Raw genomic sequence first — 13,568 nt, forward strand, 5'->3', positions numbered from 1 at the left:
GGAAAAGTAAAGCACACCAAGACCCAAAATTTAAGTAAAAACTTATTATTTCTGGGCCCACATGCTAAGTCACGTCAGGTGAGAACAAAACTCAAACTTTGCTGTTTAAAAAGTTCTCACACTGTAACTGAGTCCAATAACTTACTGAAACCAAAATAAAAACCTAAAGAAATTTCTAAATAAATCACCATAATTACACCTTACTCTAATGCAACTAATACTTTTCTATTATAAATTTCACTTTTTATGAAAGATCATTGGCAGGGACACACTATTCTGGAGACTTATAAAAAGCAAAAACCAGGTTCTCTCCCTGTTTGTTGGGTTCTCAATAGCCCAGGCAATGAAATGAGCGGGGTGGTTGCCCCTCTTTCTAACCCCATCCCACTTTTACTGGAAGTGAAGCGAAATCTTAGGTGTCTCGGGCAGTGAAGCTGGAAATGGAAACGTGAAGAGGCGCCTCCCTGACAGACACCCCCGGGGAGTTCAGTGCACATTTAGGTTCGGGAGCACAGTCCCAGGATGAAGAATGAGCCTGTGGACTTCTGGCCCGAGTCCTCCCTGGACTTGTTAGAAGAGGGCCTGAAAAGCTGATGTCGGCCAGCAATGCAGATTCTGCTGGAAGGTCAGTGCAGAGGAAGTTAAAGCCTTTTAAACAAACGGGTGTTTGGTTTGTAAGAACAGTTATGGGTAAGGTGACCTTATCCTCCACTGAGCTGCTTTCTAGTTCAGTCAGCTCTTTGTTTTGCTCAGTGCTGGCACTCTCACCCCCTTCCACAGCTGTCCTCGGGGTGCTGGACCAAAATAGTGACCCTCAACTTAAAGGAAGAAATGGTGACACTCAGGAGCAGAGCGCTCAGAAGTGGGTAATCTCTAATTTATATATAGAATTCACTATCTTCCTTAGGAATATCAGCAAAATTCCATTTTGTGCCAGTATGAAAGTTAAACATAATAAACTGACCCGGGTAACTTCCAAAGCTCAAACTCCAACTTTTTCAGGAATTCAAGTATACTTCCCCAATGCACCTTTAATCCTGTGGGCACTTAATGATGGTACCCTATCAATTCTATGATGCATATTATACCCCCTCATATATTAATACCTCTGAAACTGTGTTGTGTCTTAAAATTACAGATATGATATAGTTTAATTGAAAGTATTTTTTCTTAATTATACCTAAAATAATGGTGTATATAATAAGCCAAGAAATCACTGATTTGATGAAACAGGATAAATGCTACCAGGAGAATGAAAGAGACTGATGGATTGTTAAGCACGTGAATGTATGTGAATGCTTAATTCAAAGAACCCATATGCAATTTAAAAGACACCGCTTCTATATACTTCATGCTTCCACTCTGACACCACGCAAGCAGACTTGTAGACTAGCTCTCCACAGGCAGCTGGGTAACCAGATTAATATGCACCATGGCCTTTGCTAAAGCAAATACTGTCTACCTCATCATGAAACCTTCCCTGGGAATGACCATACATGTGCTGCGTATATGAGACGCACCTCAGATCAAAAGACACAAGGGAAAAGGCGAGCACATCACATAGAAAGTGTCAAGAGACAACGTGACTGGACTGTTCCAGCACGAGAACTAGAACTGGGGAGTAAATTCTACAGGTAAATCCCATCACAGAGAGGATCAGAAAACAGTATAGTTGAAATCTAGGCTAGAGCGCCCCAAAGTCAGGTGGGGAGAAGTGGGATGGAATGAATCCAGTACCTAAATTATAGTTAAGAAACAACTACATTTTAAACAAATACTTTAATACCTTAAAAATCCTTACATTTGTGTCAAAGTTGTGATTGTGGTTTATAGGTAAGACTAAACACACATCTTGCTCTTGTGCCAAGTACAAGAGAAAACAACAAAAAAAAGTTAATGGTTTCAAAATTCAAAGAATAAAATTGTACATGAGATACAAACCCGAGTACGGATACAAACCACATCACTACTACACACTCACGGGAAATACAGGCTGACCAGGCTGTAGTCCTAACACAGGAGGGTGGCCACCGCTTGATGCTCTCCCAGTAGCAGGTGGCATGGGCTGAGTACCAGTAGAAAATACTGTTCCAGATGATGGAAATCCAAAGCCTGGGGGATTCGGCTGGCTGGCACCTTGACTTTGTCCAAATGTTGGTGTCTGCTTTGCACTAAATGTTGGATTAGAAAATGGTGCTGAAGGTCCAGTGCCAAATACAAAGGAGGATCCTAGAGGCCCAAAGAAACACTTAAATCACCATGACAGCTAAAATAAGATAATGCTCAAGAAATCTCCATAAACTCAGAAGCAAATTGCAAGCTTCCTTTAAGACTCTTACCTTGTGGAACAAATGCCACCAGCTTTGAATGATGATTCTAGGAATTGTAGGAATACAATTCTCTCTACCACTGCTTAATAAAACAAACTCCATATAAACAAAGCCTTCTATTAACAAGACTCCCGACCCTTGCATTCAAAATTTTATGATAATGGAATATATCTAAGAAAACAGCTGACCTCTTATCAGAAATTTAACACGTAGCAGGAAGCAGCTAATGTAATCATGAATATACTACATAATGAGATCTAATGTCTAATAAAATAAACCCCAGTGTCTGGTTACTTACAACTTACATTTGAAAAACAATTCTTGGAAAAACGAAAGGTAACCTTGCTGAGGTTAGAAAACGTGCTTCCAACAGTTAATTATATTAAACTTGAACAAAAATGTACATTGTACCACATGGCAAATAACTCCAACATCGTGGGTATGGATGACCTAAGGGCATCCATGCTGCTTTGTGATAACTTGCTGCATTATTTCCTAGAGTTGATGTACTTATAATTAAAGGCAATCCAAGCACAACATACCTGGGAATGTTTTTTCTTTTGTAAAAGTATCTGCTGCGCTAGATGTGACTGTAGCTCCAAAGTTGAAACCAGACCTTGTAGTATTATTACGGTAGACTCCTATACCAGAGACACATTGGGTAACAGCTGTACCCGTGATAGACGTGGTTGCTGGTTTGCTTTCTTTAGAAAACATCGAAAACTGAGACATACTGGATCCGGCAGAGTTACCAAAGGCCGAGCTGCTCACAGTGCTGGCCTGTGCAAACCCAGATGCAGCCACAGCTGCCCTGGAGTAGGACGTGGAACTGCCAAATAGGCTGCCAGTAGCTGAAGTAGCTGGTGGACCTGAATTAGAGAAACTGCTGTTCAAGAAACTAAAATCGGGCTTTGCAGAACCTTGATCTGGACGACAGAAATTAAGAAACAATAAAAATGTTTAAGAAGAAATAATCGGAGAAAGCGTTTTTTCCTACCTTACAATCGAAGAATTCATTAGAAAACAAAATTGTTTTTTATTAACATTTATCAAATGGGCATCTGTTATATTAAATGGGGATGTAATCACCCACATCCATCTCTTCGTTTATGACTTACGGATTTTCTGACTTACATAGGAAAACCTTCAGCTTTCAGATTAATAAAAACAAATGTGTGCCTTAAAGGCAAATTAACCAGATACTGTATTTGGATAACAAGTTAACATAGTAGGAGGTAGTTTTACTTTGGTCAACTTGATTTTGCAAATTTCTGCTGGCAGATTCATGACTTCAATTAGTCCAAATGAGAGCCAATTTTCTCGGCAGCATTCAGTAACTAGTGCATCCTCCGCACTAATTTATAACTCTACCTTCACGACATATTAAATTTCTAAATACATGTGCATTTGTTTCCTCTACAGTTATTGTGAATAGACTGTCTTAATTATTGTAGCTTTATAGTATGGTTTGCTAGTTACTAAGGTAAATATGTCTGTGTACCTGCCCCTCTCCCTAAGATTGCCTGTAAATTTTCCCTTCTATATGAATTTTAGAAGTAGGTTAGCTTGTCAAGTTCCATAAAAATCTTTCTAAGAACCAAAATTATATTAGGGGTGGGACTGGCAGGGAGAGAAATGTTCTCACTCAGGAAGAAGTGTTAAAGATGTCTTTTATGTCAGCATGTAACAGGTTGCATAGCTATTACAAAATACAAACGAGAAATGTTAGAAAATCCAAATGAGATATGTTGTCTATTTAGTGCCTATTTGGAGGAAAGGTACTGATTGTTATATGACAATCCTGAATCCATCAGCCTTCCTGAAGACTTTTGAAAAAGCTCTTCCAATATTGTGTTAGTTCCAGTACTGTGTAGAGACAGGGCTGGTCACATTATGGGGTGGGTCACATGACATGATTGACAGAAAACGGAGCACGTTGGCTCACTCTCACATCACTATATGGGAGTCATTCATTCTGGAACCCCCACTTATCTAAATTATCTCTAGCTGTTGTCACTTCTTCCCGTTACCTGAGTTCTCGGTTTTATTGGTACGTTCTCTTCCATCTGGCCAATAAAATTGCTCCCTGAGATTCCATCCTTAGTCCACTACCCATCTCACTAGTTATCATCCATTCAGATGGTTTTAATCACCAACAAAACAGTTTTCTGACTTGTACGTGCACTCCACTTCTGAGCTTCATCCCCGTGGTCTCTTTCCACTATTCACCTGATTAGCTCATCTAGATGGCTCGTCTTCCCTGACATATTTCTCAAACCTTCTTCATTCTCTTTTCCTGACTAGCCATCTGCTGCTATTCTAGTTCTAGCTCCCATTATTTCTTTAATCGGAGCCTTCTTATTGAGACCTCTGTGTGGTCCCTTAAATCCATCCTTCCAAGAAGCAACCAGTGCCATGATTCCTCTGTGGTTATTCCTTGAGAAAATTAACTGTTGTAAAGTTTTATTGCTGCCACTCACTGAAGTTAGCAGATCTCAGTTTAGCCTGTCTTCTCTATTCACTGCTCTCTCACTTTCAGTCACTTTTATTACCATGACATATTCAAAAAGTGTGGGCTAATGACTCACAAATCTGTACCTCTAGCCCAGAGGGTCCATTATCAGTATATGCAAAGGCCTCACATGTATCTGAAAGTCAATGTCAGCAGCTTGAATCAACATGTCTTCAACTACACCTTATTCTACATCCTCACCCTGATGTGATTTCCTTAGTACACTTCACCATTATCTTTGCCTGTGTTATTCACACAACTTCTTAATCGATCCACTGGTCTCCAAATTTTGTAACCTCCAAATCTATCCTTCATAAAGCTACCAAGTGATTTATCAAAATACAAGATTGACCATATCACTTCTATACTTAAAAAGATGGCTCATCTTTCACAGGATGAATTCAAAGTTTATTAATACATGTATGAGCTATCTTTACTTTTCTCTAACAATTCACTGCCTGACTCAAAGTTTTATTCTCCTTTCAACTCAGAATTAATTGTGCTTTCCTGCATGCATCAGGGCTTCCTTAGTATTATTTTTTATGGGTGGAGAGTTTCACGTGGGAAGAGAAAAATAATTCAGAATGAAGATTCTGAAATCTCATTCTCATGGACATGTTCTGTAGGAATTAGAAATATGCCTCAGCCATTGTGTTCAGACAGGGGTCTAGACTAAAAACTCAAGAGCTTGTCATTGTAGACATAAAACTACACACAGAGGTCCTAGGATGCTCATTATCGTGTTTTATTAGCATTCATGTCACCATATGTCTGTACCAAATAATTATATGACAGTATTACAAAAACTGCAAAGAGACATTTCCAGATGTGAATCTTTAGTAACTCTAAAATTACAGAGCAACAGGAGAAACTCAAACGAAACTACATTTCTCTGGCTGCCTAAGTTTGCCTTTTTCATTGATGTTTCAGTCACTGACTCTCAAGGCAGTCTCTCTGGCAGATAGCACACAGGTACAGGTATCACCACTAATATGCACCACAGCCTTTGCATAAAGCAATACACTCTATTGCATAAGAGTATTGCATACTCTCTACCTCTTCATGAAACCTTCCCCTGGAAGTAACCACCTGCCACCTCACTTGTACTTAGAGAAAAACAAAGTACTATTTTATTCTGTATAAAGGTTTCCCAAAGATTGTTCCCTTCTAAGACCTTTCAGCATGTATATTAGTCAACTTTGAAAATGATCAAGAAGACTAAGAAGTTTCTGATAAAAAGGCATAGAAACAGGAAGTTAAAGTATATACTGGGCTGATTAACACATAGCCTATCCTGGCCCCAAGCAAATCATTTTAACCTCAAGATAGAAAGCTTAAGATGTATGAGGAAATGCTCATCCCAAAACATTTAAAATATTCAGGTGTTCTTAGTGGTTAGACAGAAAATAAAGTAAAATGTTCCACTGAATAATGAGCAAAACCCTTCCAAACAGCCATCAATGTACCTGGTTTTTCACACATGCAGGACACACATTTCTTGTCTTCGGCATTATTATACACACAGCATAGTGGACATTGCCAAGACCCTACGGGCCTTTTGAATTTCTTTCTTAAGGCACCAGTGGTCACAGTGCAGCCTGAAGATGAAGCAGCCATGGTGACAGCACTTTCTGAAGCCACTGGCAATGTAAGGACTCGCTTAAAACAAATTCCTGGTTTCAGTGTTTCACAAGCTATGCATCTTCTTGCTTCTGGTTTATTTTTCACTAAACAGGTATCACAATCCCAAGTTCCTACTGCTGGTTTAATTTTGTCTCCAAAAACTGACCCTGATGCAGAAAGAGCTGGTCTGCCACTTTCACTTGATTTTTTAATTCCAGTGTGTTTAGCAGTATCGCTTGGTGGCAATTTTGTTGCATAATGGACGATGCTCTTGTTGTCTGTAACTTTGTTCAGTGGTAGACAAGTATCACACTGCCACGACGATCCAGCCTTTAAACTTTCTGAAAGCCCCATTCCACCAGAAGAAAAACTACTTATTGCTGGTCTTGTGTATATAACAGGGTCTGTGGTGGTAGGCTGAGCCGTAAGAGAATCTGTCTTCCGTGATGTGAAACCTACCGTGGGGGGAAAGAGGAGTGAAAAGAATAAGGTAGGAAAGGCTTTCCTATCAAAACATTAACTGAAATGTTATCACTGGGAGAAAATATATCGACCTTATTGCTGTTACAACAATCCAAGATGGATTACTTAAAAAGTGAATTCCACTGAGCACTATTTAGTCATCGTATAATTAATGAGTGACACTTAGACCTAGTTAAAATCTCTTAGATTAGTGCAAAAGTAATTGCAGTTTAAAAGGTTAAAAATAATTGCAAAAACTGCAATTACTTTTGCACCAATCCAATATAAAAGATGTTTTATTCAGAGGATATCACCTTCTTCCTTTCGAAGTTTCTACTTATTATAATTCAACCAATACCTAAGTTTAGGCTTTAATTTGTAGTAATGTACTGACCTATGCTACTGTCATCTATTTTTGCTACACTATGTTTTGCCTTCCTGATGTCTGATCTACATACAGTATATTTATAGCTTTCCTCCCTCATCTGTCTCTCCTTTCATGGCCTTGGCTATATAAAATAACTCCAGTATCTCTTATCTTTGAATTTTAGCCAGTTATAATCCACTATTGTGGTATCCTCAACTTTTGGTCAAACCAGCTGAGTTGTGTTGTTATGGTCACGGTACAGATATCCCTCCAAAATGCAACAGAGTAGGAAGAATTGTTTTTAATTCTATTAAACTCTATAGACCTTTACAATAGTAACAGTTCAATGACAAATATGATAACCAATTCCAACAGCCATGTACCAAACCACCTGGTAAGTCCCACCAATATGAAAATTAATTAAGACCCGGTCAATTCTAATGAGCACAAGCTCATGCTACTTAAATCCATGCCTACACACTGTGACCAAACAGTGATTCCAACAGAATTGCCTCAAGTGATTCTACAAGTATAATCTCAGAGCCTTTCACATGGTTACACATGTTGTAACCACCGAAGGTGTATTTAGACAACTAAGGTATTCATTTAGAACCATGAAACAGCAGGAGGAAAAAAGTTTCTGTGCTACCAAAAACTGCTATCATTGAATTGATTCACTGAAATTACACTTTATTTGTGGGAATGACGTTTCAAAGTTCTTAACTTTGAACTAATTAACTTTTCTTTTCCTCATACCAACAAACTCAGAGACCCATTTCTCCAGCCTTTAGCACCACAGGAAAAGAAAACTGGAGGGTAAGAAGATATATAAGGTTGTTAAGAGATTTTTTTTTTTAAAGAGTTTGTATGAGCCAAACTAATGACATATGAAGGGGACCAGGAACCCAAAGTCTCCTGTTAGAGAGTTTCTAGTGCCAAGAAATAATTCAGCTTAGACCAATGGCAAAACAATTCCACATACCTCAGTTACTTCCAGTGGTCAACAATGTTTTATTTTGTAAACGTGTAATTTGAGTAACTAAGTTTGGCAAATTGTTAACAGTTACCATGTCAAGGTATTACAGATTTCTATTCTTTCCACTTTTTCAGATTTTTCCTCAGAAGAACATACGACTCCAATTTTTCATATTTAAGAAAGTTAAAATGGAAGAGGAATGGACATTATGAATGCAAAGCATGACTTATATGAGGTAAATTATATGAATTTGATGCTTATCTACTACTTGGTTCATTCTAGTAGAGGATTTAGGGAGTTTTGCTTTAACTGCATAAAATCATCTAAATCACTGAGACTCCTGCAGGCAGTGTACTCATGTATAAAATGAGATGGCTAGACCAACAAAACCTAATTCTTCTAAGGTTGTTGTAGAAGCCAATCTTACTTTGAAATTCCTATTCAATTATACATGAACACATCTACTAGGTTTAAGCTCTGTCTGAACTACTAGATTCTCTTATAAACACTTGTATATTCTTATTGTACATATCACAATTGAACTTGTGACTATCCTCTGTTATTTTCATACTGAAAACTTATTCCCATTTAAGGATTTCTAGTCATTGACTTCAAATGATTACCTACTAGATTTTACATTTTGTTTCAAGTAAGTACTGTACCTATTATATATTTTGGAATTAGAAAATTTTTGTTGGTCTTGATACACACTCACACACACACACACCACAACTGGAGAATAATCGAAGTAGAACAAGGCAGTTCATGTCTTTCTCATGGGAAACACATGTCTAAGCATATCATCAGGTTATTTACTTTTATTGTATATTAGATTGTCTCTATTAATAGGTAATTCATTTTCTCATTCTATACTTGCTTCATATTCTCCTTCTATACTTGCCTCTTAGAGATTTCATTACAGAGCAAAGTCTTTAAATTTAAAAAACAGTTTTAAGATATTTCCCTCAAAATGATTACATCTGACTACATCCACATTCAGAAGTCAATAATCACCTATCTAATTAGCCATGATTTTTAAAAAGCCTAATGTATACCAAAAATGACACTAAAATAAGATCATGAGTTTATATTTAAATTTCGAAGTATCCTAAAGGTAGCTATTATCTTACCAGGATTTTTCAGAACATCCAGGACACTTTCTTCTTTGAAGATTACACGTCTCAAAGGCCTCTCACAATCTTCATCTAACTGCTTTTTACAGCTTGAACTCTTCACTGAAGAATTATCTTGAGCTGTGATTTTTTTCATTATAAAAAATATTATGCCAAGAAAAAAAGTACAGGACTCAAGTTAGGTGTTGACTTGAGTTAATTAACTTGATTAAAAAGACTTTCAAAGATTATTTGGATGAAATTCTAAACCATCATGGAAAAAGTCACTGTAATTCAAAGATAGTCAACAAATTTGAAAGTGCAGGGTTAACTTGCCATTACAAGGAAGTAAAAATACTATTTCCCACACTGTAGATCTCTCCTCCAGAGGCAAAAAATCGAAGTTATAGCTATTACACAAGGGATTTTATTGGTAATCAAGAAAATCAAGCTGAAAGACTGACGAGGGTATGGCATCTAGATAAAACTGATGATACATTGCATGAAATATATGATCAATACAAAGGAATTTACAATATTGATCAAAAACCTTAAAACACTTTCAACGAGTGAGTTACTTCATTTCCAGAAATTCAGCCTACAACTGAATATACCCTTCAGTTGACAACTGGATTATAACAACCTGGATTATAAATGCTCAATATGGGGCTGGTTATATACTTTACAGAACGCTGACATGAATTTTAGAAAAACTTCTTACTTACAATCACATAAAAAAATACTTAGGAATGAATTTAATCAAGGAAGTAAAAGAACTGTACTCAGAAAATTATAAGACATCTAAGAGAGAAATTAAAGAAGATGATAGAAATAAATGAAAACATACACCACGCTCAAGGATAGAAAGATATAACATAGCTAAAATGTCCATACTACCCAAGGCAATCTATAGATTCAATGAAATCCCTATCAAACATCAAACTTTTGCATTTTTCACCCAACTATAACAAACAATCCTAAAATTTATACGGAACCATGAAAGACCACCAATAGCCTTGGAAATCCTGAGAAAGAAGAACAAGGCTGGAGGTAGCATGCTACACAATATCAAATTATACCACAAGGCCACAGTAATTAAAACAGCATGGTTCTGGCATAAAAACAGACACATACATCATTTGAACAGAGTAGAGAACCAGAAATAAATCCATGCCTATATGGTCATTTAATCTATGACAAAGGAAACAAGTATTTACATTGGGGTAAAAAGTCTATTCAATAAATGGCGCTGCGAAATCTGGACAGATACATGCAAAAAAATGAAAATGGATCATCATCTTACACTGTATACAAGAATAAACTCAAAATGCATTAAAGACTTAATATAAGACCCCAAACCATAAAACTCCTAGAAGAAAATAAGGAAGTAAACTCGCAGAGAAAGCCCTTAGTAATATTTTTTGCTGATATGTCCCCTCGGGCAAGGGAAACAAAAGAAAAAATAATCAAACGGGACTACATCAAACTAAAAGTTTTACAAAGCAAAGGAAACCATCAACAAAACAAAAAGATACATATATATCTTTATATGTCTTTGTCTCTTTTTCTCTCTCATAAATGTGACATTACTTTGTATACCTGAAATTAATTAAAAAAAATAAATACACTTTACATGTGTACAAGTGAAAAAAAGTCCATACTATTGAATGGGAGATGACTTTGCCAATGATATGTCTGATGAGGGGTAATATTCAAAATTTATGAAAGTCTCATACAATTCAATACCAAAAAATCAAACAATCCAATTAAAAATGGGCCAAAGATATGAAGAGATATTTCTCCAAAGAGGACATACAGATCGCCAATAGACACTTGAAAAGATGCTCAATGTCACTAATCATCACGGAACTGCAAATAGAAACCACAATGAGATATCATCTTAAACCTGCCAGAATGGCTATTATCAATAAATTAACAAACAACAGTGTTGGAGAGGATGTGGAGTAAAGAGATTCCTGTGCACTGTAGGTGGGATTGCAATTTTGTTCAGCCATTACGGAAAACAGTATGGAGGTTCTTCAAAAAATTAAAAATAAAACTACCTTATGACCCAGCAATTCTACTTCTGGATATTTATCTAAAGAAACCCAAAACACAAATTCGAAAAAATATATGTCCCCCTATGTTTACTGCAGCATTATTCACAATAGCCAAAATATGGAAACAACTGAAATGCCCATCAAAACATGATTGGATAAAGAAACTGTCGTACATTAACACAATGGAGTATTACTCTGCCATGAAAAAGAATGAAATCTTACCATTTGCAGCAATGAGGATAGTTCTGGAGGATATTATGCTAAGTGAAATAAGTCAGATTGAGAAAGACAAATGCCATTTGATCTTGCTTATATGTGGAATCTAAAGAACAGAATAAACGAACAAACAAAACAGAAACAGACTCATAGGTACAGAGAATAAACTGACGGTTGCTAGAGGGGAGGATGGGTGAGAAAGATGAAAGGATTAGGAAGTACAAATGGGTAGTCACAAAATAGTCATGGGGGTGTGAATTACAGTGTGGGGAATATAGTCCATACTGTAAAAACTATGTTTGATGTCAGATGGGACCTAAACTTTATTGGTGGAAAAACTTCTTAAATTACATAAATGTCTACTGTGCTGTAGCCCTGAAACTAATAGAAAATAGTATTGTTATCATTAAAAAATATAAATATATATATAGTCACATGATATAAAAGTACAGCATAGGGAATATAGTCAATGGTACTGTCATAGCTATGTATGAAATCAGATGGTAGTAGACTAGTTGGGGTTATCACATTTTGAGGTGTGTGAAGGTCTATAGTGTTTTATACATCTGGAACTAGTAATAAAAAAGAACCACAGTTATGGGTAAAAGCAGGTTATAAAATATAAAAGATTTTTGCATGTATATAGTTTGCATGTAAGGTTTGCATGTAAGATGTAATGATGGCTGCTAATGATGGGTGATTTTTTTTTATTGCTTTTACTTTTTATGTTTTCCAAACTTTCCAAAACCAACATATTCTTTTATTTGAAAGAACAAATCTATATTTTGAGTACGATAATGGCTTGGTTGTTATATTTTTAAAGGGGAAGCCTGTTTACAGATTAAAAATGCATGGGATTGTTTCAAAATAACCTCATAGGTGTGTCCCTATGTGTGAAAAGGGAAAAAGGAAGAAAGGGAAGGAGAGAAGTAGGGATAAGATTGGTCACAAAATGGTAAATGTTGAGGCCGAGTAAAGGGTATTGGGGATTCAGTCTCTCATGACACTTCTGAGAATGTTTGAAATTTTCTATAATAAAATATAAATAATCTAGTTTTCCTCCTAAGTGATGCCAGTTAAAAAGTAGTTTCAAAAAAATCCTGCCTACCCTTACACCTCACACCATGAAAAAAAATGAACTGAAAATGGATAATTGATCTAAATATAAGGACTAAACAGTAACACTCTTAGAAGAAAACTTAGTAGGTATGTCTTCATTATGATGGATTTTGGCAATGAATTCTTAGATATGACACTAAAAGAAGCAAAACAAAATTTGAACTTCAATAAAATAATAAAAACCTTTGTGAATGTGAGGACACTATCAAGAAAGTTTGAAGATATATTATCAAAACAATCCATTGCATTGGAGAAATTACTTACAAGTCACATGTCTGACAAGGATATAGTATCCACACTATAAAAAATGCTTGCATCTCATCAGCAAAGAGACAAACTAATTTAAAAATGGGCAAAAACTTGCACACACATTTCTCCCAAGAAGATCCATAAAGGGCCGACAAGCACATGAAAACAGGCTCAACCCTATTGATCTCTAGGGGAATGTGAATCAAAACCACAATGAAGCATCACTTCATAACCACTAGGAGAGTTATAATCCAAAAAAGAAAAATAATTAATGTGGTGAGAAGGTGAAGAAATTGGAACCCGCATATGTTCGTAGGGGAATGTAAATGAGCCAGCTGCTGAGGAAACCAGTTTTGTGTAACATCAGAAAGTTACATATACAACTACCATCTGACTTTAACTCCATCCCTAGATATACACCCAAAGTACTGGGACCAGTATTCAAACAAACATGTACACGCATATTCACAGAAGCACTGTCCACAACAGCCCAAAGGTAGAAATAGCCCAAACGTCCATCAATGGATGCACAGAGGAGTTTT

The 13,568-nt window shown here is 36.5% G+C and overlaps 1 protein-coding gene across 1 annotated transcript in view; it reads right to left on the reverse strand.

Moving 5' to 3' along the window:
- Positions 1 to 412: 412 nt before the first annotated feature.
- The window catches only part of LOC308501485 (nuclear pore complex protein Nup153-like), a gene marked incomplete at both ends in the record, with an annotated part of 205,121 nt that continues 191,965 nt past the window's right edge, over positions 413 to 13,568 (reverse strand). Inside the window, 4 exons of the mRNA XM_081058027.1 lie at positions 413 to 648; positions 1,999 to 2,229; positions 2,873 to 3,256; positions 6,309 to 6,920. Of these exons, the coding sequence (XP_080914153.1) occupies positions 413 to 648; positions 1,999 to 2,229; positions 2,873 to 3,256; positions 6,309 to 6,920 (1,463 nt within the window). The remainder of the gene's footprint in view (positions 649 to 1,998; positions 2,230 to 2,872; positions 3,257 to 6,308; positions 6,921 to 13,568) is intronic.

This window comes from Rhinolophus hipposideros (genome assembly GCF_964194185.1).
Source record: "Rhinolophus hipposideros genome assembly, chromosome: 8".
In the NCBI taxonomy this organism is placed as follows: Eukaryota; Metazoa; Chordata; class Mammalia; order Chiroptera; family Rhinolophidae; genus Rhinolophus; species Rhinolophus hipposideros.